The sequence below is a fragment of the Emys orbicularis genome, chromosome 1 (genome assembly GCF_028017835.1).
Source record: "Emys orbicularis isolate rEmyOrb1 chromosome 1, rEmyOrb1.hap1, whole genome shotgun sequence".
Classification (NCBI taxonomy): Eukaryota; Metazoa; Chordata; order Testudines; family Emydidae; genus Emys; species Emys orbicularis.
In genome coordinates this window covers 311,511,805-311,539,151 of record NC_088683.1, presented here as the reverse complement: position 1 = coordinate 311,539,151, position 27,347 = coordinate 311,511,805, and the positions used below count along the sequence as shown (strand labels likewise).

General features: G+C 39.7%; 2 protein-coding genes across 3 annotated transcripts in view; one reads left to right on the top strand and one right to left on the bottom strand.

Annotated features, from left to right (window-relative positions):
- LOC135873002 (histone-lysine N-methyltransferase SETDB2-like) overlaps positions 1-6,108 on the bottom strand; it is a 96,299-nt gene extending 90,191 nt beyond the window's left edge. Inside the window, exons 1-4 of the mRNA XM_065397461.1 lie at positions 5,882-6,108; positions 4,192-4,547; positions 3,216-3,293; positions 504-626 (exon numbers count right to left, since the gene is read on the bottom strand). Coding sequence (XP_065253533.1) covers positions 504-626; positions 3,216-3,293; positions 4,192-4,207 — 217 coding nt within the window. The 5' untranslated portion in view covers positions 4,208-4,547; positions 5,882-6,108. The remainder of the gene's footprint in view (positions 1-503; positions 627-3,215; positions 3,294-4,191; positions 4,548-5,881) is intronic.
- A 227-nt stretch (positions 6,109-6,335) lies between these two features.
- Positions 6,336-27,347, top strand: part of CAB39L (calcium binding protein 39 like) — a 98,861-nt gene continuing 77,849 nt past the window's right edge. For both annotated transcript variants that reach the window (XM_065417198.1, XM_065417190.1), the window contains exon 1: positions 6,336-6,392. The gene's annotated coding sequence lies outside the window, so the exon portion shown is untranslated. The remainder of the gene's footprint in view (positions 6,393-27,347) is intronic.

Here is a 27,347-nt window from a genome sequence, read left to right as displayed (position 1 = left end):
AATGGGGATGGAGGACTAGTGAAACTCGAGACCTGATACATGCCCCTTTATGCCCGTCAACACTGCAAACAGGTACGGGTGTGGGGCCATACAGGTACTTGCTCATATTCCTCAGGCATGTCAGCTTACACACCCTCTACTCACCTTCAGACATGTGCTTCTGGAGTTTAGGTGTGGACAGTAGGGGGGTTTGGGACATGCTCTGACGTGTACAGTCGCTAGTGCAGCTGTACCCATAGACTGCAAGTTCTCTGGGCCAGGGTCTATCTTTTTTTGTTCCATGTTTGTACAGCATCTAGCACAATGGGGTCCTGGTCCATAGACTGGGGCTCCTGGGTGCTATGATAATATGAATAATAAGTAATATCACCACCATCTTTGGGCACAATATATATATATTTTTTTAACTTACAGCTAAGGTCTGGCAAGTTAACAAACAGCTTCAGGTAAGGTGGCCCAAGATTTGATTCTAGTCATGCATAACTATTATAAGGGTTTCAAACCTTCATTTGTTGCAGTTCCATCCTTGATCTTTTGTTTCAGAGACAGCAATACGTTTTGCACTCGCTCAAATATGAAGTCCACTCTTTCATCTTCCATTTGCCTCCAAAACATCTGTGCATCACCTGAAATGCACATTTCTGTTTACAACAAGAGCATACAGTTTCTAGTGCCCAGATTTTAGGCACCTAGATGCTTTTTAAACATGCAGATAGGGACACAGTGAGATTTTCAAAGGCTCCTGGACACTTTTAAAAATCCCACCAAACCCCTCTTTACATTTTTAGCCACCTAAATACTTTTAAAAATCTGGCCCTAAATATAAACTGAAAATGAAAGTGTAATCTAGTGATGTGCTTGAGGGGCTTTCTGGAGACTCAGAGGCATAGGCGCTGACTTTTGGTTTTGCACACCGGCTTCCCCCTCCCTCCCCCAGGGCCTCACCCCTGCTCCGCTCCCTCCCCTGAGCGCCTTCTGCTGTCTCCTTTCTGCCCCCTACTGCCTTAACAGGGAAGTGGGGGGTGGGGCAGAGAGGAGTGAGTGGCGGGGCAGCCCCCACTCAACAGCAGATGGTTGGGGCAGCCCCAAGGCCGCTAGAGCAGCAGCCTCAGCCAGTCCCATGGGTGCTGAGCACCCCCTATTTTTTCTCTGTGGGTGCTTCAGCCCCTGAGCACCCACAGAGTCAGCACCTATGCTCAGAAGTGTCCTTTGTTAAAATTCTAGTACCATCAAACAGGAAGGAAGTTTAGAATCTTCTTCCTCTTTCTGGGTGCTGTTATTTCTGCTAGAGATGAATTATCACTGAGGCTCATAAAAATAATTAAGAAGAACAAAATTTTTAGTTGACTAGATTGCATCAAATAGGTATTTTTACCAAGCTTTTACATGTTCTTCACATCCCCACAAGTTGATAACTGTGCTATCCTAAGAATATACTCAGTATATTTACCAGAAAAAAAACGTAAACATTTTCAGGCAAGTGCAGCTTAACAAGTTTGTTTGCCAAGTGGTGTTAGTTTTATTAACTTATACCACACCAAGAAGCATACCTCCCTCCTTGGGTATGGTCATAAAAAGCGTTCTTTTTAAAATGGAAAAACCAATTAATAAGAGTCCCTGGCCTCACACTCCTCCTCTCTCTTGCAAAGCACGAGCCCGCAGTCTACAGTCTAAATGGGGAAGCCTTTTGTGGGAACGCCTAGAGCTGCCAATATTTTAACTGGAAAGGTCTCTAATAAAAAGTGTATTGCTTCAATGTGTCACAAAATCAGTCAGGACAAGGAAATGTATTATTGGTATTAAGATGCTCCTTCTTTGCCTATTATCAGGGGGTAGCCGTGTTAGTCTGTATCTACAAAAACAACAAGGAGTCTATTTTATCACTTAACTAATTTCTAAATAACTTTATCATATTTAGAGAGGAATCTCTATGTTCTTGTCTCAGACTGCTAATTTGGATGGGTAAATATCCTCAGACATCAAATGGCTATGCATATTATCTTCTAGCTAAGAAGTCACAGGATAACATGTTTGGGTATTCGCAAGGACATGAATAAATATTTCCACAGCTGGTATAGTTTCCTTAGGCAGGATGGTTTCTGTTTACCAAAGATGGCAACTGTTGAGTAATGTAAAGGAAGCTGGTTTCTGGAGGGGGAAGGGGAACACAAAGCTCTCTTATGAGTGCAAGATCAGCAACCGTATGGGTGGCAGCAATGGGCTCACCTTTAATATTAAGAGGCAAGATTTGGAGAGTGCTTTTTCCATTAAGCTGATTGGATGGGGAGGGCACCTGCCATCTGCTAATACCTTCTCCCTAACCCTTGTATTCACAGAGATAGCTAACACAAGGAAGACCAATGTCCACCCCTGAAAACACACAAACTGGTCAGGTGGAATCCCATGTCAGAGCTCCAACAACCAACAAATCCTGAGAGACATCCCTGCACTACTAGAAGTGCTTTTATTCTTTGAGGGATTTTTGTTTAAAAAAAAAAAAAAATGGAAAAAAGGTTATTTAAAAAAAAGTTATGTTAAGTATTAGCAAATTCAATAGCAGGTTTCACCACAGCAAGATTACAACCCTGTACTGTTGCTTCCGTGATGTATCTCTTTTCAGCTGTTTCAACAATTGTTATGGCTGGATACTAATGATGAACTAGATACCTCAAAAGGATTGGCAATGGTACACAGAGCCTTTCATCTCTGGGTCTGCAGTTCAAATCCAACCCAGGGTCAACAGTGAATTAAAATTACTGATATTACAGTTAGTGCTTTTTCTCTTCAAAGCACTTCACATATTTTACCTATTGTGCTAACATCCCAGGACAATAAGTTTGGTATAATTATTTAGAAAGAATCATGGCTGCTTGATGCCCCTATGTGAAACAAGTTCACATTCTCAATCCAATTCTCAGTGGACAGGTGTCCACATTACTAATGTCACCTCACATTTGGCACCTTTCTTGGCAGTCCCAGCAGAGAGGCCCAGGACTGAATGGCCATGGAGATGTAATCACTCTCTTAGCTTTCAAGGTGGTCTTTCTCCAGCTAAGGATAGGGAACTTGCACTGCAGCTGCCTGCTATATTTATCCTGTGGTAGACATTATTTCAGCCTTCAGGTTGTCATTCCCACCATAATTTCCACAAGCACTACTCATTTATCACCACGTCCCCTCTGCCCCCCATAATGAAAAAAAATAGATGACATCACCTTCACCTCTCTCGCCACTGACATTGCTAAGGGTCTCTACATCCAGACATTCAGATGTGACAGGCACAGTATAAACAGCTAGATAAAAAGATCAGAGAGAGATTATATGCTGGCAGCCTCTTGCTTCTTACCAAGTTTCTCCAAACAGCTTTCATTCAGCTAGCTTTACCTACAGTAGACATTTGAGAGAGCACTGCCTGAGAACATACTTACAGGGGAAAAAGAAAACCATCCCACTGTTATGGCTACACACGTTAGGATGTGACCTTGGCAAGCTGCCACTAAAAGCAGCAAGTTGAAATGGAGTCTGTGAGGTTGTACTCATTTTTATACAAGAATCATCTCCTACCAGCCCAAAAGTGACCAAGTGTTGCCAGACCAGCAATACTTTCTGTAGTATTCAGCGAGGCATGTCCATTTTCTGCTTCCTTTTAGTGTATGATTCTCTTTTTTCTGTTAAAGTTGCCAAACACCAATTGCATTGAAAGTAAACTTCTCCAGAAACAGTGGCAGACTTATAGGCTTCGGAAAAAACTCTGAATTTTGACCCCAAGAGATGCACGGCAAATTAAAGTTCTTCTTCTTGAGTAACAGATTATAGGCACACATAAGATGGCACTCTTTCTCCATAGGAAGGATATAGTATTTCTGGCAAGTGCTATTGTGGACATAAGAGAGTGCTGAATAATCTAAAGAATACAAGGTGTGTACTACAAATATAGAACCAGAAGTGCCAAAGAAAAGTAAATTGCTTCCAGTCCACTATGATATATACATTCTTTTAAAAAAAGTCAGCACACACTCGGTGGCTTTAGTCAAACTGTGTCACGTTAGCAGCTTTAATCACGCTAACTTAGTTAAGTTGGGGTCTTGTTTTCAAATGAAGGCAGGCCAATCCTACCCAGATTAGTTACAAAAAAATTCCCTCAAAAGATCTGCCTGATTATAAAAAATGCTTTATTTTTAATAAACTTACTTTTTTCTTCTTCCATTCTTTGAAGTAGTTGAATGCATGTATGTTATGCTTCAAAAAACAATTAGAACATTAATTGCACTAAATTGAGGCTAGAATAGAACATTATGAACTTGCTGTCCTAGAACTGAATTCCCCAATTTATTACGTTGCTCTTGGGGGAAGTGCCAGATTCCATGCTGAATTAGGGGCACAATTAAATTTCCAACGACAACCAAGATTTAAGAAACATGAAACGAATCTTCAGTTGCCAGCAACTCTTTATTGTTACAATGTGATCTCTCCAAAATCCTTAGTACTTCTTTTGGTCTCATAAAACCACTTTTCATTCTCCTTTGGGCCAAGAAAATTCCATTCCTCTGTAAATTAAAGAAAAAGAATGTCTGAAGTAATTTACAGTGATTGTTTTCAAGATCAGGCATTACTTTCCACTACAGATAGACCAGAAATATGAAAGTAATATTAGTAAACTGCTGCTAAAATTGAACAGTTTTACAGTTTACTTAAAAGTGATATTATCAAAGATCCGCTTCCTTCTTCCTTTTGTACCGGCAACCAAGGAAAGAGAGTGATGACAGAAGAGCAACAACCCCCTCTCTGCATTGTACAGCCAAATTCCCCAGAATAGAACCTTGATGAGATTATGTAATAATCTAACATATAATTGATGACATTTTATGTACTCAATTTAAAAATCTAGTCAGCATCTAAAAAAGTATTTACAGTAGCTTCAAGAACTACATCTGTCCTGGAGTCCTACATATTTCCCCCCTACCAGTCACATTTTTTAAAAAGAATGTTCTTCATTCCCTTGCTGGAAAGGGTCAGACTATACAGGGAAAACAGTGAAGCTGGTTTATTTCCTCTAAATCTCTTAGCTTTAGTGATATGGGAGTTACTTATAATAACAGTAGATGCAACACACAGAAATCTGATTTTTTTTTAAAGTTGATTGTGTACGTTTTTATTTCACTGTGTAAATTTTTCAAGGTGCACATTTGTGGATGCATTCTTGCCATCAAACCAGAATATCCAGCAACATCTGAGGACCCAATCCTGCAACCAATAGTATACATGCTTAACTGTATGCACGCTGACTTGATTGTATGCATGTGAGAAGTCTCACTTAGGCATGTGTACTATTGATTGCAGGTTCAGGACCTAAATAGGAACACTGACATGTTGGAGTGGTTGGTTAACATTCATCTGTAAACTTCTGGGGAAAGGTTCTTTAATAAGAACTGCTCCAAAAGATCTGACAGAGAGAGGTTTTTAACTATTTGCAACCTAGGCAATGAAAAAAGGAGACGAGAACTTCAAGAATTACAGCTAGATCTGATCCCTCCCCTCAACTGAGATCTGATCCCCCCCCTCAAGTGCATTTTCCCGTGGGGGGGGGGGGTTGACAAGAAGTTACATTAGGAAAACACAGCAGCTGTTAACTGGGGAGACAGGAACTTCCCTGCCACTAGCAGGGTCCTTCCAACAGCAGCCCGATATCAGCAGCCTCTGTTTCCCGGGGCAGGCCAGACCCCGCTGCCTTATTAACGAGACCCCGCAGCGGCGAACACCCCCCACCACTCGCCTTTCCGTGAGCGGGGACCATTGAAACGCATCGGTTACCAAACCACACAGGCTCGGCAGGGGCCTGGCAGCGGAGCGAATGCAGCATCCCCACCGCCGGGCACGGTACCTTTGCGGGCGAGGCCGTGCTGATGCGCGCGCCTGCAATAGCGGGCTCGGGACGGCCCCAGCGGGAGGACCCTCCCAGGGCAGCAGGGAGACACCTTCTGTGGGCGTGGCCAGGCTCACCCCGAGCTAACGGCACTTCTCCATCCCGGCGTTCGACCCCTCAGTTCCGCTGGGCGCACGTGCCCGCCCGGCGTAAACTCCTCAGTTAGCGCAAAAGCCACCAACCACACCCCGCCGGGCAGGAGGCGGGGTTTGAACCCGGTGTTGGTCGAAAGCCGTGAGCGGATTGGACACAACCAGCTGGCTGCGCATGCGCAGAGTAGCCGACGCGCGCGCGCAACGGGGCGGAGCAAAGTGAGCCAATGGCTATCGGGAAGGGCTGCCGGACGGGTCCCCCGGTTCGTGCGCCGTCCTCGCCTTTCATTGGCTGCGACTGACTTCTCGTGTTGCCATACGGTGGCCAATGAAATCGGGCCATCAGGACTAGAGTTGGAGGAGCGGCGGTGGCTAAGGTAGGTTCGTCCGCCATGTTGGGTGAGGTAAAGGGGTGGAGCTAACTCGGGCGGAGTTTGTTCAGGCGGGCGTTGGGGCTGGGGGCTTTTTTTCGGTGGGTAGATGGGTTAACATGCGGGGGGGGGGGCAGCATTTGGGGCCGAGGCGGGTTAACCCCGAAGATGGGGGGCGGTGTTTTGAGGGTATGGGGAGGGCTAAGGGGGGGATTTGGGGCATGGAGGGTTAACTGGGGAGGATTTGGGACAGAGGCGGGTTAACCCCAACAATGGCGAAGGGGGGGGGGGCGTTTTGAGGGCGAGGGGGGTTAATCCGGGAGAAGGAGGATTTGGGGCCGAGGCGGGTTCACCCCGGGCACGGGGCGGATTTTTTTATTCAAGGGGTTTGTTTGTTTTCTTTCAAAGATTCGAATTATTCCGTTATCTTAGTTCCCATCGGGTGGAATGTCCGCCGTATAGAGAGGGAATATGGGTTTCTGCTGTTCCCGCTATTGCTCTAACATGCCCCAGGAGATGGGGAGTGCCCTAAGCCTACCACCCCTCTAGTCCGTTTTATATAGTTGTTTGTACCGTGCCCATTGTTGCGCTGCCTGGGCTCCTTTTACCCTGAACTCCCATATACGTGACGCTGGCCTTCCTATTGTGTTTGATGCTAATTGTGATACACAAAGATTACAGCAGGATTAGTTTGAGAGTTGTGTTTTTTTCCCTTTAATCTGTGTAGTGTTTTCAGTTATCCTGGCTTCTAGATCTTAAAGTTCTGATTTCTGTTACTGTAGTAAAATAAAGAGTGAAATAACACTGGCTTGTTGTAGGTTGGAAACAATGGGAGGGGATGAATCTCCTAAAGAGTTGCAGTGGAGAGAGATAGCATTGCAGTTGGTGGTTACTCAGAAGACCCATTTCCAGGGTTGGCAGCTGAGCTGTGCTTCAGGCTGAGGTGGAATTCAGATTTCACCCTCACCTTCTTATGTTTTATACTTTAGACCAGTTTTGTTTTACAGTTGTGTTTTGGCCTGTTTTAGTCTTGTAGTCTGCAGGGTAAGATTGCAAGCAGTACTTAACGTGTATTAGAATTGCAGATGGGGTCTAATTAGCTTACCACTCAAGAAAGATCTTGGAGTCATTGTGGATAGTTCTCTAAAAACATCCACGCAATGTGCAGCGGCAGTCAAAAAGCGAACAGAATGTTGTGAGTCATTAAGAAAGGGATAGATAATAAGACAGGAAAATATCATAATGCCTCTACATAAATCCATGGTATGCCCACATCTTGAATACTGCATGCAGATGTGGTTGCCCCATCTCAAAAAAGCTATATTGGAATTGGAAAAGATTCAGAAAAGGGCAACAAAAATGATTAAGGGTATGGAATGGCTTCTGTATGAGGAGAGATTAATAAGACAGGGACTTTTCAGCTCGGAAAAGAGATGACTAAGGGGGGGATATGATAGAGGTCTATAAAATCATGACTGGTGTGGAGAAAGTAAATAAGGAAGTGAACACAAGAACTAGGGGTCACCAAATGAAATTAATAGGCAGCAGGTTTAAAACAAACAAGGAAGTATTTTTTCACACAACACACAGTCAACCTGTGGAACTCTTTGCCAGGGGATGTTGTGAAGACCAAGACTAGAACAGGGTTCAAAAAAGAGCTAGATAAATTCATGGAGGATAGGTCCATCAATGGCTATTAGCCAGGATGGGTAGGGTGGAGTGCCTAGCCTCTGTTTGCCAGAAGCTGGGAATGGGTGGCGGGATGGATCACTTGATTACCTGTTCTATTCATTCCATCTGGGGAACCTGGCATTGGCCACTGTCGGAAGACAGGATACTGGGCTAGATGGACCTTTGGTCTGACCCAGTATGGCCGTTCTTATGTTCAGATACAGGGAAGCTTTTCCATGTTTGTGATCACTTGGGGTCAGATACCTAGACGTGCTACTTAATGCAAGTAGTCTCATTTGCAGAATTGAACCTATGAAGGTCTAGAAAGTTTCTTAAACTTAACATATTTAAAAATAAACTACTATCAAGTAAGTTTCAGAACTCAGGTGTCATCCACTGAGAGACTTATTTGTTTGCATGCTCACCCTGTCAACTACCAAATGTAAATAAGCAACAGGCACTTATAAATATTAGCTGTCAGACAAATAAATGAACTCAGAAAATGAATTACCGTATATACTCGTTCATAAGCCGAATATTTTTGGTAAAAAAGTAATGCATCAAAGAGAGGGGGTCGGCTTATAAACGGGTCTACAACAAAATTTGATTATTTTAAACTCTATGGAATCATTGAATTGACTGTCTAATACATTGTTGTTTTGTTTACCTGAAGCGTTCACAGGCACAGAGCCTGTGAACGCTCCAGGTAAACAAAACGTCCCAACCGGCCAGCGCCTTACCCTGATGGGCCGGGAGCCAAAGTTTTCCAACCCCTGAATATAGGGTCAGCTTATGAAAGGGTCATACAGTTTTTGCTATTTTTACCTATCCATTTTGGGGGTCAGTTTATAAACTAATGGGCTAATAAACGAGTATATACGACACTTCAATTCTCCTCTCAGGCTGTCACCTGTGACTTCTCTTTAGTACCACTTAACAGTTAGAGATTCTAGTTGTGTGCAAATACAAATTCTTACAATAACTTAGATTATTTAAAAAGTTAATTTATTGTTACTATAGATTTTATACCAGCTTTAAAATCTGACATTTAAAAAAAAACTTTAAAAAGCATATACAAAGTTTACAAGATACTTTTTGGGAAAAAATTAATACTTTTCACAAATAGATTTTTTTTCCCCAGCACCTATATTATACTTTAATGCAGTGGTTCCCAAACTTTAACAACCTGTGAACCCCTTTCGCTAAAATGTTGTCTCGCGAACCCCCTCCTAAAAATGAATATTTCCAGGGATTTTCTCCTTTACCTGAGTATAAATTATAAAAGCGGTGATCTTGGAAATATAAAATTTGTTTTTATGACATGCTTATTACACACTTTATTATTAATTATTATTTATCATTACAGTATTTTTATTACATTATGAAAACGGCAACACTCTTCCAAGATCTCACTTTCGTAGCTCGTATCATTTTGAATAGGCCTGTTATAAGACAAGGCTCCTGTGTTTCATCAAGGAGTATCAGATGTAAAACAGCATGAAGGTATTTAAGAAGCCAACTCAAAGAGTTCCTCCTACACAAGCATTCAAGTCTTGAGCAGTCCAGGCAAACAACACACGTTACAACAAAGCTTAGCTGCCTATTTAATTTTAAAAACAGCAAAATATATCCACCTCCCTTTCCATTTCTTATAAGGAGTCCTTGAAGTTTAAATCTCCACAGTGTGATAGATTATGCTTGCTTTGATCTGCTTAGCTTTTGGAAGTCCAGGGGCTCTGGGCTGCTGGCCTCGAGCTTCCCAGGGTCCCTAGGAACAGCTCTGTCTGCCGTTAGGGAATTTTTCCCCGAGAACCCCCTGTAACATTTTGGGAACCACTGCTTTAATGGAACATAACAGTTCGTGTGTTGTTTCAGAACCATTTTATATTCTAGAGAGAAATCTAACATAAATAATAGCCTGGGTGCTCCCAGTCTTGTGAATATTAAGAGAGTATCAACTTTTTTGGGAGGGAGGGAGAGGGGGAAATAGCAATTTAATTCATACTCAAGAAAACATAACAGCATTCTGTTGAACACCTATCAAAACCAGGATACTTCGGAAGAATGTGATGTCATGTATCTGCCACTTCATATTGATTGTTTAAAATTTATATAACTTGTTTGAAGTTCACTGATTAGTTCATGAGTAGTGGATGGTTTTAAGTAATTGACATGTACAGGGAGAAGTGGGGCTATTAATATTGATGTTATCAGAAGCAGGACTGGGCCAAATATTGTGATGCCAAATCTCTAAGTTAAAAATAGTAGCTTACATTAAAAAAAAAAAACCCTTTCATCACAGTATTGATTATATTCTCAGGAGCAGGAAAATAATGTTGTGAGCTGATGATAGTGAAATGAGACAAAGTATTTCATTTTAACATAAACCACTGTATGTACAAGCAAATACAAATTCTAAGGAACAGTTATTGGATGCTATGAAACGCATTTGCAGAAAGTCTAATGTGAAAGGACTATGTTAATGCTAGGTTTTGGGTGTTTATTACATAAAAATACATGACTTCTTTGTAAAACAGCTTTATTATAGAAATGTCTCCCTAAATTTTATATCATTTATTTTATAAATTGTATGTGTACTTGGAAGCTAAGTAATCATCATTACCAGGCTTGAGTATTTTAACAAGGTATAAAACTAACCACATTAACTATATTCGTTGGTTATACTTTTTATATCATGCTGTGCCATAAAAATCTGCATGCTGGGAATATTGTGGTTATTTCATGAAAATCCAAGCATTGTCTAAACATATTTTCTTAATTTTGATTTTAAGTATTTTTGTATTCTGTATGATGCTACCTAGAATATTTTTGATTTGTTATAAGAAAAAAGGTTGAGAAATAAATAATTCTCATGTTCCTACGTACCAGCATGATATTTTCATTGTCTGCGCATCTGATTAGGTTAAGAAGAGTTTGTGTCTGTATTATGGTGTAGTGGCTGTTATCTATTTCATGGCTGTAAACAGCAAAATGGGCCTGAGCTTCTCTTCAGCAGCGCAAAGTTTGCTGAAACATATTAGGAATCCAAATATGATTCATAGATTCCAAGGCCAGATGAGACCATTGTTATCATCTAGTCTGACGTCCTGTATAACAGGCCATAGAACTTCCCCCAATATAATTCCTAGAGCATATCTTTTTGACAATTTTTAAATCAAGATTGATATTTGTCTGTGATGGAGAATCCACCTCCATCCTGTGTAAGTTTCAATGGCTGATTACTCTATGGAAAATTTATGCTTTATTTCCAGTCTGAATTTGTCTACTTTCTTCAACTTCCAGTTATTGGATTGTGTGATACTTTTCTCTAATAATGGTTTCTTCAATCCAGCAAATACTTGTTCCCCATGTAGGTACTTATAGATTGTAATCAAGTCACTCCTTAACTGTCTTTGTTAAACTAAATAGTTTGATCTGTTTTAGTCTGTCACTATAAGACATGATTTCTGATATTCCAAATATTCTCATGGTTCTTCTCTGAACCCTCTGCAATTTATCAACATTTTTGTTGAGTTTTGGGCACCAGAACTGGACACAGTATTCCAGCAGCAGTTACACCATTGCCAAATACAGAAATAAAATCTTTTTACTGCTACCTGAGACTCCCCTGCTTATGCATCGAAGGATTGCATTAGCCCTTTTGGCCTCAGCATTGTGATGGGAGCTCATCTGTAGCTGATTATCCACCACAACCTCTAAATCTTTTTCAGAGTCACTGCTTCCCAGGGTAGAATCCCCCATCCTTTAAGTATGGCCTACATTCTTAGTTCCTAGGTGTATATGTTTACATGTAGCCATATTAAAACACATTCACTTGCATCCAGCTTATCAAGCAATCCAGATCGCTTTGTATCAGTGAGCTGTCTTGTTCATTATTTACCACTCCCACAATTTTTATGTCATCTGCAAACTTTATTAGTGATTATTTTATGTTTTCTTCCAGGTCATTAATAAAAATGTTAAATTCCATAGGGCTAAGAACATCCCTGCAGGACCCCATTAGAGATGCACCTGTTCAATGACGATTCCCCATTTACAATTATATATCGAGACCTATCAGCCAGCTTTTAATCTGTTTAATGTGCCATGTTAATTTTATATATTTCAATTTTTAATCAAAAAGTCATGTGTTACCAAGTCTAATACCTTACAGAAGTATCTTATATCAATATTGTTGCCTTTATCAACCACACTTGTAATCTCATTTGAAAATAAAAGTTAGTTTGACAGGATCTGTTTTCCGTAAACCTATGTTGATCTGCATTAATTACCATATCCTCTTTTAATTCTTTATTAAGCGAGTCCCATATCAGCGCTCCATTATCTTGTCCAGGATCAGTGTCAGACAGGCAGACCTATAATTACCTGGGTCATCCCCTTTTAAAATAGTTTCACAAAATTAGCTTTCTTTTAGTCTCTTGAAAATTTCCTAGTATTCTAAGACTTATTGAAAATTCAGTCCAATGAGCTTCTCTACCAGCTCTTTTAAAACTCTTGGATGCAAGTTATTTAAACCTGATTTTAAAATGTCTCACTTTAGTAGCTGCTGTTTAACATCCTCCTGAAATACTAGTGGAATGGAAGGAGAGTTATCATATGCCATGACATCATATTTTTTCCTAGATACAGAACAGAAATTTCTATTGAACATGTCTTCCTTTTCCGCATTATAATTGATCATTCTACCATTTCCATCTAGTAATGGCAAATATTTATTAGGATGCTTTTTGTTCCTAATATATTTTAAAAACTGCTCCTTATTATCCTTAACTCTGCAGGCCATAGATTTCTCTTTGTGTCCCTTTGCTTCCCTTATCAGTTTTCTACAATTTCTAGTGTCTGATTTATGTTCACTGCTATCAACTTCCTCCTTCCATTTGGCATATTTTATTTTTTATAGCTGCCTTCACTTCCCCTCTAAATCAGGTCAGATTTTTAACGAATATGACTTTTCCCCTCAATTCTACAATTGTGGCATTTTGGGCATCTAGTTAAATGTTCTTCAACAATTCTCAATTAACATCCACATTTTTCTGATGATCACTTCACGTAAGGGGAGTTAATGGAGTTTTCATACAACAATAAGTACAGTGTTCCATTTGTTCATCAATGCCTGAGCCAGCCACCCTGAGCTTCTTCCATCTGCCAAAACTGTCTAGTCTGCTTTGTCTGACACAGTAACCCTGACTTGGTTAACTTTGTTGTGGAGTATAACTATACTGCATGAGTAGTCTAATTGATTCAGACACGTGAGAGTTGATTACAAAAAGCAACACTGACTGGTTACCTCACCGGGTAAATCAGCATTACTGGATGTAAAATTCGATAATCACAGTCAGCACTAGCTCCTAAAGAGGGAATAGGGAGGTGAATAGGTTAGTAGGATTGGCAACAGCAATAACTTCATTTAAAAAGACTTAAAATTATTTTAAAAGTCATCTTAAAGTTGTCACTGAGAAAACAACCAGTTTATGGAGGACTTTGAACCAGCTTCTACTCTTACAGTAGTGTAAAATCTGGATTATGCCTATGTAATTGAGAACAGACTCGTTCTTGGTATTTTAATAATAAAGATGGGATGGATACAGGAAATGCACAACTGTGATACTGCAGTATTCTGTGCCAGGCATAACACCCGAGGGCTTTTGTCAGCAAGACAATGGAAGTAAATGGCTGAAGATGCATGACTGAATGCCTGTCTGAAACTAATGAAGGGTTGGTAATAAGATTTGGCTCTCGTATTGAAATGGAGGGCAAAAACTTTTCTAATCAAAAATGAAGATTAGAGCACAGGAGGAGGAAATGTGGGAATATATAGGAACTTCTGTCTTACATAGTACCAAGATAAGTACACTCTACATCAGCATTTTTACTGCTGATCATATAAACATTTTCTTTTAAAATTTGTGATTAATGCTCATGATAGATGTTGGACAGACATCCCAGGGCAAGTCTACACTCAAGTATTACATCAGCGCCACTGTAGCACGTCTGGTGAAGATGCGCTATGCCAATAGGAGAGTGTCTCCTGCCAACATAGTGCCGGTGTAGACAGCACTTAGGTCGATGTAACTTAAGTCACTCAGGGGTGTCTTTTTCACATCCCTGAGCGATGTAAATTTTATATTGGCTTAAACGGTAATGTAGACTAGCCCCCACTAAACTGAATTCCTCTATTCACAGAACTAAGCTAACAGCAAAGCAAACTTCCTAGCAGTATCCCAGCAATGTCCCACCACCCTTACAGGGAGGAACCAATTCTAGAATAGAATGAACTATCCTCACACCTTTACATTCTTTAGCACCTCTTCTGAGAGTGATGACAAAAGGGCTAGTTGTGGTGATGGATTTTCTTATTCAAGCATCTGTTCACTGAGACTTAGGCTGAGTTCTTCTATTCTGTAGTAGAAATGTAAAAAAATCATATGTTAAGGAATCTGCAAAGTCCATTCTTATAGTACTGACTTAGTAGACACTCCTAGGCTCTCAAGGGCTACCCTATTATTTTGTTTAGATTTTGGACGTTCATTTTGCTAGTTCTTTTTAATCTAAGAAAGGGGGAGGGGAAGACTGATGTAGGCTCATGATACTTCTACGAAGTTACTTTTAGATTGTAAAGTATTTGCAGAGAACACAAACAGCTTGCTTTTCTTTTTTGAGAAGTGGAGCCTCTGATAATTGTGGGATGTCAAGATTCTTAGAAGAACATGAAAGCAAAAAAAACCTAAATCTTTTTCTCCAAAGGAAAAGAACAATTTTTGTCCCTGTGTAAACAACAAACTTCTTTCACATGGAGGACCTAGATATCTGTTAATTACCAACTATCTTGGATGCCAAATGTGCTGGAACTCTTTTAATCCTCCAGTAGCCAGAATATCTTTCTAGCTCTGAAATTGGCAATTGATAATATGGGGTTTTTACACACATGTTGCCCTTGCAGATCTCCTTTTTAGTCCTCTTTCTGTCATAAAGCCTAAGCAACCCTTCATCCACCATTGTTTCTAGATAGTCCTTTTACACCTCTACCCCGATATAACACAAATTCAGATATAACGCGGTAAAGCAGTGCTCCGGCGGGGCGGGGCTGCGCACTCCGGCGGATCAAAGCAAGTTCGATATAACGCGGTAAGACTTTTTGGCTCCCAAGGACAGCGTTATATTGGGGTAGATTATACAATCACATTAAGTTGTTTAGCACTGAGTCAGGAGACCTGAGTTGTTTGATATAAGATACTGAGTGACTGGAACTGAAGAGAGCATGTCTGGAAATTATCCATTGAGAGACAGCAACTGAGCAGCAGTGTGTGTATGAGAAGAACTAAGGGCTGCAGATTTAGGTTTATTCATATGTGAGAAGTCCCACCAGTTTTCCAGAAGGGTGCTGGTCACTTGCATTGATTTCAGGTAAAATTGACGTAAAAGATCAAAGGTCTGTACCTGTTTTACAAAAAAAAGCTACATATGTTACTTAATATGTTTAATTACAGAGTGTGCTCAAAATGTTAGCAGAATTTAAATTAGTGTAAATGTGATTGGGTAGGATTGAGTGGTGCTAGATCTGAGAGGACAGTTTTATGGTTCTCTGGCTTAAATCAGTATTATTTGGATATGTTTTGTCTGCTGTGCAGATGGATTATCAACCTTACAATCAAGCAACTGAACTCCAGTATGATGCTTGAGCAACAATTGGCGATATAAACTTTATTAATACATTTTCCATTCAGAGTTTACATTTCTGGGGGAGAACATGAGAAACAAATCTTATAAGAAACATTAAACAAGCCAGCAAAAAGTTTCTTGAACAAGGAGGAGTTAATATTGTTTTGAAGTAGAGAAGAATTTCTTTTTCCAGTTATCAGCTGTCCTATGAGGTTTCCGAGTGAGCCTCCTTTTGTACTTAACACCTATAGATAGTGAATTCGTAGAAAACCTCCTATCCTGAACATAGCAGCGAGCCTAAAGCATTAAGCCTGGTGCGAGACGTGAAGCCTAAACCAAAGGCTGTAAACCAAATTCAGGCCATGTATTAAAGCAAATGCCTATATGTTCAGTATCCAGTACATAAACTTGGCACAGGTACCACTAACATTAATATTACACAGTGAATATGTAAACACATTCCAGCAGGCTAGCACAAGTACATCCTAACCTAGCACAAAATAAAATAATTTAACAAAAATAATAAATGTCTATGTGTACTTCTGATGTTTTAGACAAAACAAGTGGTAAATAAAAATGTTTTATCTAAAACATCAAAAAGATACAAAAAAGCAATAAACATTATAAAACAAGTAAGGTAGTACATAAATTGTTTATCCCAAATTGTTTGTCTGTCTATAAATGTTAAAATACCTCACCTTAACCCTTTGTCCTAGAGGGCAGGAAAAAGTCCCATTGCTGACTAAGGTGCTCCATTGTAATGGGCATTCATGTGTTCATGTACCTGTAAGCATTGAGCCCGGGGTGCTAGCATCTCGTTTCGTCAACAATAAATCTGGCCAAGCGCCTTTGCCACCAAATTGAGTCTGTGGTCTTTCCAGGCAGTTCTGTCAAGGTCTGCTAACATAGCTACTGCACATAACTGAAACAGCACACAAAAGAACACACACACGCCCCTTAAACTGACAACACTGTAAGGTTTCTTTCAAAAGTCCCAAAGAAACCAAATAAATTCTGTGGCTCTAACTGAAATGACTGACAACAAATTAAAGTAGTGATACTGTAAATATGTTAGCTTTAAATAATTTAAGAAGTAGTACAATTCTTGATACTATTTTCAGTTGTACTGTACAAAAAATAATTTCAAAAGCCCTATGTGATATTAAACAATAGACCTGGTAGATTCTGGCAAAACAACTTCCAGCACATTTGACAAAAAAAGCTAAGTTTAATGTTAAATATGTTGAAAGTCATTTACCGGCACTTTTGAGTTGTTCTTATTGACTTTTCCATAAATTAGACTGTACAAGAAAGCTTTTATTTTGTATCAATTTAATAATGATTTTTTTCAACTTTTTTAAAGAGATGGCTTCAATGAGTTTTAAACTCATTTTAAAAAAATGACATTTTCTGGTCTGCTTCTCAACTCCTTAAACCTTTGCAGATCTTTTTTTCTTTCTGCTATTAAAGTCCCACTTCTTGTCAGAACTGTTTTCATAGCTCCTGCGTGAAAGTTGTAGTTATACAGGCTTGTGATAGTAGTTTTCTGACAGTAATTCTTGCTATAGTGCAGTTCTGTAGTAATGGTAAGAATGTAGGAGTTTGCAGATGCAAGAAAATTGTTGTTATATAATTAAGTATGAATCAATAGTGCTCGATGATGTGGAAGTTTTTCTGGTATTAGAAAAACCGTATCCTCTCTAGCTGACTCAGAAGCAGCACTTAATAAATATATAGGTATACGTAGAGAAAATTCATCCAACATGTGATTCTGGATACGTTGGTAACTGGAATAAATTTTTAGACTTTGTTTCAAGGTTTTGGTTGAAAAATGATATTTCAGATAAATTTGTCTCTTGGTCTTCCAGTTCCTAGAGATAATGAATTAGAATGAAGAAACGTAGTGGATGAGTAGGAGTGTTAAATTAAGGGATAAGACATTGCATTTCTCAAACTACAGCTAAGACACAATGCTTCCTAACTGGAATTTGGAGTGTTAAGCTTGGTGTGTGAAATACCCTTCTTGACAGTCTTCAAAGGCAGACTTTGCTTTTGTTGCTATTGCAACAAAAGTTGCTATTGTACTAAACTGGCATATGTGGATAAAGAGATGGACGCCTGGCAACCCTAATGATGGAGTCAAGTTTTTCATCGGAAGGCCTGGTCGAAAAGGGACCCTGGTGGCTCCGGTTGGTGGGAGCCCGGGGCTAAGGCAGGCTCCCTACCTGCCCTGTTTCCGTGCAGCTCCTGGAAGCTGCCGCCAGGTCCCTGCAGCCCTTATGCGCACAGGCGGCCAGCGAGGCTCTGTGCACTGTGATGGCTCCGCAGGTCCCATTAGCCGGAAACTGCAACTAATGGGAGCTGCATGAGCAGTGCCTGCCGCTTCCTGGGAGCCTGAAACCCGCCCCCATTCCCCAACCCCCCGCCACAACCCAGAGTCCCCTCCTGCACCCAAACTCCCACCCAGAGCCTGCACTGCACACACACCCCAACCCCCTGCAGCAGCCTGGAGTCCCCTCCCACACCGCAAACCCCTCATCCCTGGCCCTACCCCAGAGCCCGCATCCCCAGCTGGAGCCCTCATCCCTGGCCCCACCCCAGAGCCTGCATCCCCAGCTGGAGCCCTCACCCCCTCCTGCACCCCAACCCCCTGCCCCAGCCTGGAGTCCCCTCCCGCACCCCAAACCCCTCATTCTTGGCCCCACCCCAGAGCCCGCACCCCCAGCTGGAGCCCTTGCCCCTCTCATACCCCAAACACCTGCTCCAACTCGGTGAAAGTGAGTGAGGGTGGGGGAGAGTGAGCGAAAGAGGGAGGGGGGATGGAGCAAGCAGGGTCGAGGTCTTGGTGAAGGGGCGGGGTAGGGGTGTTCGGTTTTGTGCAATTAGAAAGTTGGCAACCCTATCCATCATGCAACATTAAAAACAATTCAGTACCCTTGATGTGGAGGCTAAGTCTTTTAAACAAATAAAAGTGTATTTTTTTTCCTTAAAGTTCAAGATTATTGAAGACAGAAAGATTACAGATGGGGAGTTCACTATGTTTTCAGCAGCCCCGGTATCGCGAATGCCATGTAACATGCTATTTTCTAGCCCCTACTTCTGAATTGTTCTTATTATCTTTTGGCAGTAAGCATAGCTGTGCTGCTTTGATCTGCTGCCACACACCTAATCATCACATACTTTCTTTTTCTATAGTTCTGGTGTCAAAGTCAAGCCTCTATCGCTATTCTTCTGCAAGTAAGAAAAAGCAAGATGGTAACCAACAATGTCAATCATTAACTGGCTGATTATTATTGTTTTGGGGTGCAGGGGAGGTCCTCTGCGATATCTGGTGTTTGCTGTATTTGTAGTGGTAACTAGGCACTAAATTGTATTTAGTGGGTGATGATTGTGGTCATGTAATAATGTATACAGATTATTTTGATGTTCAAATAGCAAATGGTAGATGTATACTTCATATATTGTGTAATATCTTTCTCTGGTCAGTGTCAACTTTCTAGCAAATGAGTTAAGTAAGATTCAGGTCTGTGAATGAAAATCACAAATTGTGTGTTAAATTTGACACCCCACACCCCAAGCCGTTAAAAATAGGTCATGACTCTAAATGCAATTGCAGATGTGGCCAACTGAGAGACTTGCACTATTCTAGGACAGAGCAGCTCACACAGTCCAGGGTAAAATGTGTGAGACAAGGGGTCAAAGGGGTTAGGCTACAGAATGATTTCCTAGAAGTCAGACTAACCCAGAATGAGATCACTTTTAGGGCATGCTCTCTGAAAAGCTTTCCTTCTAAAACTAGAATGCTTGGTGAAAGAGGGAAGAGATGATTAATAAAAGCATGCATATGGTAACAAAATCTCCTTTACCAGGGCAGGGAGAAGAGCAGAGAGAACTATTAAGTCCATTGGGAACATCTGTGGGCAGATCTAATTTACCTGGGAAACAGTTAAATACTATGAGGTTATATGAAGAGTCTCTTAGGTGGTGATAGATTCTTTCCCATTTTTACTTATTCTGTTGCCCCTTATTGGGGTTGGTTGTCCTCTAAGCTAAAGAGGGCTGGTTACGGTACCCTCCAGAGTCCATTGGCACAACTCTTAGGATGTCTGGAAAAGATTTAATGAGAGTGACATGTTTTTTCCCCTCTTCTGATGGCTGAAAGCACAAAGAACTGAATAAATCCTTAACTTCTGCACAACGCATTGTCATATCACCACTAGACTTTTGGTGGAACTCATCAGTGCCTGATGTGTTTTTTAAAGGAGTAAATGCCTGCATAAAACAGTATGAAGCTGAATACTACCAAAAGCTTCTTAAGCAAAACAAAATAATTCCATTCTGATTAAGAAGGGACTTGAAAGTAGCCATCAATATATGGCAATGAATATACATCAGAACCCACAAAAAAAGCATACAATTGATAAGGAAGGATAAAGGTACCAATGAAATTTTATTTTCAGTAGGAGTAAGGCCAATAAGGAATTTTAAAATCTCAAGAACAAAAGAAACCCTACCAATAGTATAGATTCATTACTAGATGAAGACACTAAAATTGTCAATGATGCATTAAAGGCAGAAGTGTTTTATTAAATATTTCTATCAAAGAATTAAGGGATGGAAATATAAGTGTCATTCAACGTGATTTCATAGACTATAGGTCTCATCAAATGTCTTTGGTTAATAAAGCCAACTGCGATGTCCTATAAAGGTTCTGACTACTTAGTGCAGGGCATTGTGATTAAAAAATAAAAACACTAATTAAATGAATGAAAAGCTTGCTGATAGTTCTGAAAATGTAATTGTCAATGGAGAACCATCAATGAGTGGGATTCTGCAGAGGTTGGGTCTCAGCCCAATAATGTTGTCATTGGATGTGTAAACTGGAATATCTAGTAGAAGCAGGGAGGGTTACTATCTTTGTTTAAAACATTGGTGAGTCTACTACTGGAACACGGTGTCTTGTTTTGGTGGACATGCTTTAAAAATTGAAGCGGTTTCTGATTTGAGATCTGGAAAATGCATCTGGCAATGAGAGATTTAAGGAAGTCGATGTATTTAGCTTCTTGAAGAGATGATTGAGGTGACTTGATCACGATCTAGAAGTATCTATGCAAGGATAAGATGTCTGATATTTTAGGGCTCTCCAGTTTAGCTGGCAAAGGTATAATAAGATCCAGTGTCTGGAAGTTGAAGCTTGAAAAATTCAAACTGGAAGTAAGGCACAAATGTTTAATAGGGTAATTAACTGTTGGAATAGTTTATCAAGGGATAATGTAGCTTCTTCATCACTTGAAGTCTTTAAGTCTGGATTGGATGTCTTTTTAAAAGAGATGCTCTAGTTCAACAAGTTGTTGGGCTCGATGAATTTCTGGCTGGATGGCTTGTGATCTGCATGGGTCAGACTAGAGAATTATAATTTTTTTATGGCCTTCTATTAATTCTACTAATGGTAATGAATACATTAATTTTTTTTCTGTTTAGGAAAAAATTAACAATAATTGGTTTTAAAACCACCTATGTATTTTACCTCAATTTTCAGATAAGATATGACTATTAGAAAGTGTTGCTACTATATCTAAAGATGGCCAAACACTGATATTTCATTCAAATTATGCATAGGTGCACTATGGGTCAAGTTATGCCATTGTTCCTTTCCGGGTGGATTTGATTTAAATCAAATTGATTTAAATCACTAGTCAGGAAGACTCTATTTAATCATGGATTTCTACATAAAAGTGCATTCTTGTTGGTTGTTATAACCTTAATACATATTCTTCACAACTCAGAGATGTAGGTTTCATTTTTAGAAGGTACACGCTATACATTTTAAGTGATTTATTTTGAAAACTTTTCTGATTAGTTTTACAGCTATATCAGAAAATGAATGATTGTTTGGTTATTTAATTTACCAAAGGTAATTGAAGCAGATATTTATGAAGTCATTGGGAGGTGAACTATCTCCAATTCAACAGGTTAATCATTAATATTTGGAGAATTTTCTTGCTATTCTGTATTAGGAGGAGAACATCACCAGACAAACATTTAAATTGTTTTATTTAACTAAAACAACATCATTATTTATACTGGATTTTTTTTTTCTTCAACAGCAAACATATAATAATTTAACAAAACAGGCATATGAATTTTTGAACTTAGTTAAACATTCACGTTTTTTAAAATCAGGTTTGTTTTTGTTAAAATTGTTTTTAACTAAAATAGTTAAATTAAATATTTAAAAAAAAACAACAAAAATTAAATTGACTCTGTCAGCCAGGTCAACATGAGAAACTTAAAAGATTGGCTTCTGCAGCTAACTCAGTCGTCTTCACCTTCATTTTCCTGTTTGTTCATAATCTGGAAAAGAAAAACAAGCTTTCCTGCTTTTTCAGGTCCCAAATGATTTCTCAATTTGGAATGAATTAGTCCAAAGGAAGAAAATATTCTTTCTACACTGGCAGAAGAAGCTACTGCTGCTAAAAGTGAGATTATCACTTCAACAGTTTCTGAATCCAAGTGCGTAGGTGACTTTCTTTAAAACGTCATCAGCAAACATATATTTCTTGAATGGCTCACCCTTAGCTCTGAAGTTTATTATAGTTGGCATTATGGAGGGATGATTGCTGGATGTCCATGTCATAGCCAACTCCCCTTCAGCAGTTAAGCTTTGACCCTGGTACCGAGTATTGAGAATATTTGCAAGAAAATGAGCTGGAGATAGTGCTTGTCCCATTCGTTTTTTTAATGCTTGTAATTTAACTCTGTCATTGCATATTTCTCTTTTTAAGATCTCACTCAGTTCCTTCCAAATTTCAACAGCGTCAGCAATAAAACAGCTATTTCCCTGCATTTTGTTCAAGGCTACAGAAATAGGCTTCAGGGTACTCAGCGTGTGTTCAACATTTCTCTTAAGTCCAGTGTTGAGAACTTGGCTGTGACAGTGCCATCTATTTCTTTCACGACTTTGTTCACAAACTGTCATCAGATTAGGCCAGTTCTTGATATAGTGCTCAAAACAGTCCACTACTAAGTTCCATTGCACATCTTGTGGGAGAGTTAGCTTGGTTCCTCCCACTTTTTTCAGAGCAGTCGCTGCAAAGTGGTTGTTACGGAAGTATTTTGCAATTTCAACAACATTCGCCTTTATTTCTGGAACACTGAAGTCTTTGGCTAGGAGGTGCATCAAATGAGCACTGCAACTGTATGTTATTAGCTTGGGATTCTCTTCGCTCTCTTCTAAATTTTTTCTCATCTTGGATACATTTGCACCATTATCTGTGACCAAGCTGCGTACTAGACATTTGAATTTTTCACAGTTTGTTATAGCTTTTACTGCTACTTCTTGTAAGTATTCTGCTATGTGTGCATTTCCTGATGTATCAAATGTTTCTGTAAGGAAGACATTCCCTTCTTCTGTTGTCACACAAGTACATACAAGACGATCATTTTGGACATTGCTCCACCCATCAAGACTCAAGTTAACAATTTCACCCTCTAGACCTTTTGCACGCTGCTCAATTTCTCTTTCATACACTTTATCCAGCAATTTGCCTGCGACATCTGCTCTGTTGGGTGGACTGTATCCTGGTCTTAATGACAGAACCATGTTAATGAAGTGTGGGTGCTCAGTCATACAGAGAGTTTGTTGCATAAACAAACAGGGCAATTTTGTCATCAATTACCTCTTTTTGTAATCTGGTTCTAATGCAGTTATTTAATTATTATTACCATACTGCTCATTTAGTATTACTCATTGCATTCACTGACACTGAATACTACTTTAAAGGTGAAATTGTAAAAGGAAGATCTGCCTATTTCAGATATTTATTTTTTATCACAACTGCATCTAAAATGATAGTACCATAGAGTAACAACTGTATTTTTTGCTCAAACATGAGAATTCAAGAATAGTCCAGAAGGAAGACAGGCAGTCCTTAAGAAAGAAGTATGAACCTGAAGTTCCTGCATGTTCAGACATGTTCCTTTCATCATCTTCAAGGCAGCTGCCTCCTGAGAAGGAATACTTCTCATGATGTTGTTTCATTTGGGGCAACCAGGCCTTGCATTTCTTTGTTGCACTGTTTGCATTTTGCATGCATGCCTGTCTTACCCATAGGTAGAGGAACTTCATTAAAATATTCCCAAACTGGGTCTCCTTTATGTCCTGCTGCTATTATAGGTTTTCCCTTCTAGTGAGAGAATGGTATGGCAGATCTCAAATCAATGAAGGCTACACTCAGAAAGACATCAAGACTTCTGGATATGCTGCTCAAACAGTTTCACTTTTGTTTCTACTGCCTGTCCCTCCCTTCTCACATTTATCTCCAGACTTCTTCTCCTTGTCCAGATCTATTCTGCCCCAACAATCATTGAACTTTTTGAAACTTTACACTTTTAGAGAGAGCTAAGGGATTGACTCTGTGTACACAAATTTGCAGAGGGACAGTAGGTTTTAGGTCTGTTATTTCTCACCTCTATTTATTTATGTAAAAACTTTTTTGCCGTTAACAAGCATGTTATCTCTGGAGACTCAAATCCACAGTTTGAGAACTGCAAAGCTAAGCATTTCTGATGGTATTTTCTAGACTGAGCACTGAGTCCCATTGGGTAGATAGAAAGATTAACCTAAATAATCTATACAGAAGTCCCTGGAGCCCCATAAGTTTGGGTCCCTAATCCATGAACTTTTCTTAAACATTACATGAATATCATAGAATCATAGAATATCAGGGTTGGAAGGGACCTCAGGAGGTCATCTAGTCCAACCCCCTGCTCAAAGCAGGACCCATTCCCAACTAAATCATCCCAGCCAGGGCTTTGTCAAGCCTGACCTTAAAAACCTCTAAGGAAGGAGATTCCACCACCTCCCTAGGTAACTCATTCCAGTGCTTCACCACCCTCCTAGTGAAAAAGTTTTTCCTAATATCCAACCTAAACCTCCCCCACTGCAACTTGAGACCATTACTCCTTGTTCTGTCATCCGGTATCACTGAGAATAGTCTAGATCCATCCTCTTTGGAACCCCCTTTCAGGTAGTTGAAAGCAGCTATCAAATCCCCCCTCATTCTTCTCTTCTGCAGACTAAAGAATCCCAGTTCCCTCAGCCTCTCCTCATAAGTCATGTGCTCCAGCCCCCTAATCATTTTTGTTGCCCTCCACTGGACTCTTTCCAATTTTTCCACATCCTTCTTGTAGTGTGGGGCCCAAAACTGGACACAGTACTCCAGATGAGGCCTCACCAATGTCGAATAGAGGGGAATGATCACGTCCCTCGATCTGCTGGCATATCATATATTGTCTCATACTATAGAATTAGACTTTATAATCCCTATTCCATGATGAGATATCTTTGAGCTATAATGTATCTTAATTAAAACTATTTTTAGATAGGTTTTTTCCTCTCTAAAAGCATTTTATCAAAAAATCCAATTTAAATTTAAAAAAATCTGTTTTTTTTTTTTTTTTAAATCATTGATTTTTATCCACCCTGGTTCCTTTCTGCATCCCTGTCTTTCTGTTTTGCTTTGGTAAGTTACAAGGAGGAGTGTCTGGCAGTAGTCTTGCTCTCATGTTGTGATCTAGCCAGATTCTGCCAGCTTTCAAACCACTGTTCTTCTGTCAGAAGTTGTGTTGCCTATGTTTGTGATATCACAGCTACAAAAATGTTTTGGTTATAATTACCAGAACACACACACGTGACCAATTGACAGCAGGGAGGGGACTTGATGTTTTGGAGGCTTGATAATGGAATACAAATCTTTTTGCCTTAAGGTCCCAAGTTGAATCTGAATTAATTTAGTAGTGATTTCCAGTAGTTTTTAGTAGTAGTGATTTAATAGTTGTTTCCATCTGTTGGCTCAGGGGCCTATGTGAAATGGATTGATGATCTTAGTCTAGTTCCTAATGGCAAATGTCCACATCAAGAAAAACACTGTAAGTAGTGGGACTGTAAGCAGAGAGGTGAATCTTCTGAAATGATCCTCTCATAACAAGACTGAGGCACATAGATAGGTAAGCTTGTATTGCCATTACCTGTGCTGTAAATAAAGCACTGTACTCTGTGACTAAATCAAGAATTATGTAGTCTTTATGAAAGTAAATCCAGATATACACAAGTAGGGGTTAATGCTCTTTTATTAGCAGAGCTCTTGCACTGTGCTTCACACAGAACAGGTTATGCACCAGGCTTACTGCCAGCAGTAATGGGGGTGTAAGATTACAATGTAATGACTTGCCATTCCTTCTGGTATTTCTGCATAATTGTCTATAAGAACCACGATCCATGCCTGGATGCTGCTGGTAAAATGATTTGACATCACCATTGAAAAGCACTGGTAGGTACCATGCTGCTTTCTCATCAGTCCGTTCATTCGTAGAGAGCAGTAGCTTAGTCTTTCAAGTTCTCACAGAATTCCAGTCTCATCTGCATGACCAGTAAATTCCTTCTCAGGCAAAAGTGCTTTTGCAATCTTGAAGCTGCTGCCACCCATTGTAATACTCTTGTAGAATCATGGGATTTATTGGAACACTGCAGCACACACAGTCAGGACTGAAGTTCCTGCTAACCCCTCTCCCGCAAGTCAGATTCAACAATGTAACATACAAGATGAGAACAATTTAACACTGAAATAAACTTACAGTACCATCTATTGGTCAAGGTCCTATCTACATTAATCATTACAATAAGACCATGTTCCTGGGGAAATTTTGACACTACTTGCAAATTTTGAGGTTCTTCGAACACTGTACAGATTACATAGCTTAATTTAGTTCTTTGTGATCATAAGACTCTAGTGAGTAAAGGACAGGACTCAGAATCAGCAGATCTAGGTTCTGTTTTGTCACAGGTTTTCTGTTTGACTTTGAGTAAGTCAGTTTAAAACAGTGCTTTAAAAAATGGCCACTGTTTTTTAGGTGGGCAACTTGAGATACTAGGGCTTCATTTTTACAGATATTGAAGTACCCATATTTCCTGTTATCAGGCCTTGGCGGGAGGGGGTGTGTGTGTGTGTGTGTGTGCGTTGCTCTCTCTGTCTCAGTTTCCTTGTAAAATGGATGTAATAATATTTATCTCACATGAATTTTGTGAGACGTAATTTTGTTCTGTTTGTAAAATATCTTGATCATGTGATGGAAGGCACAGTAGAAACACAGGGCATTATTTTCTGTGAAAGAGTCTTGATTCTGTGGGGGGGTTTTATTCTCCATTTTCCACAACTTTTTTTTTTTTAAAGCACTGTGTAAAGACTCTTAGAATGGAAATTGCTCAGAGAGAATATTGCATTTGGGGCTCAAAACAGTCATAACTGGATGAAAACAAATATTCATATACTTCTGGTGATATAATTTTTAGCTTCAAGAATTGTTAGGGGTATGTGCGTCCTATTCAATTATGCTTTGTTGCAGTTCAGTCTTTTACATGGTTTTTCAAGAATAATAAAATGTTATACCTTTCAAATATCAGATGAAAGGAGAAATAGTCACCTGTGGTAGCCCAAAGCACTTTACTGTTGTGTCTGATATTAATAAAAGAATCATCAATGTTCTGCTGAAACTAGGGACAAACAGCTAATTTTGAAGAAACCAGACACTATTTACGTTCTTTGCCTGTTT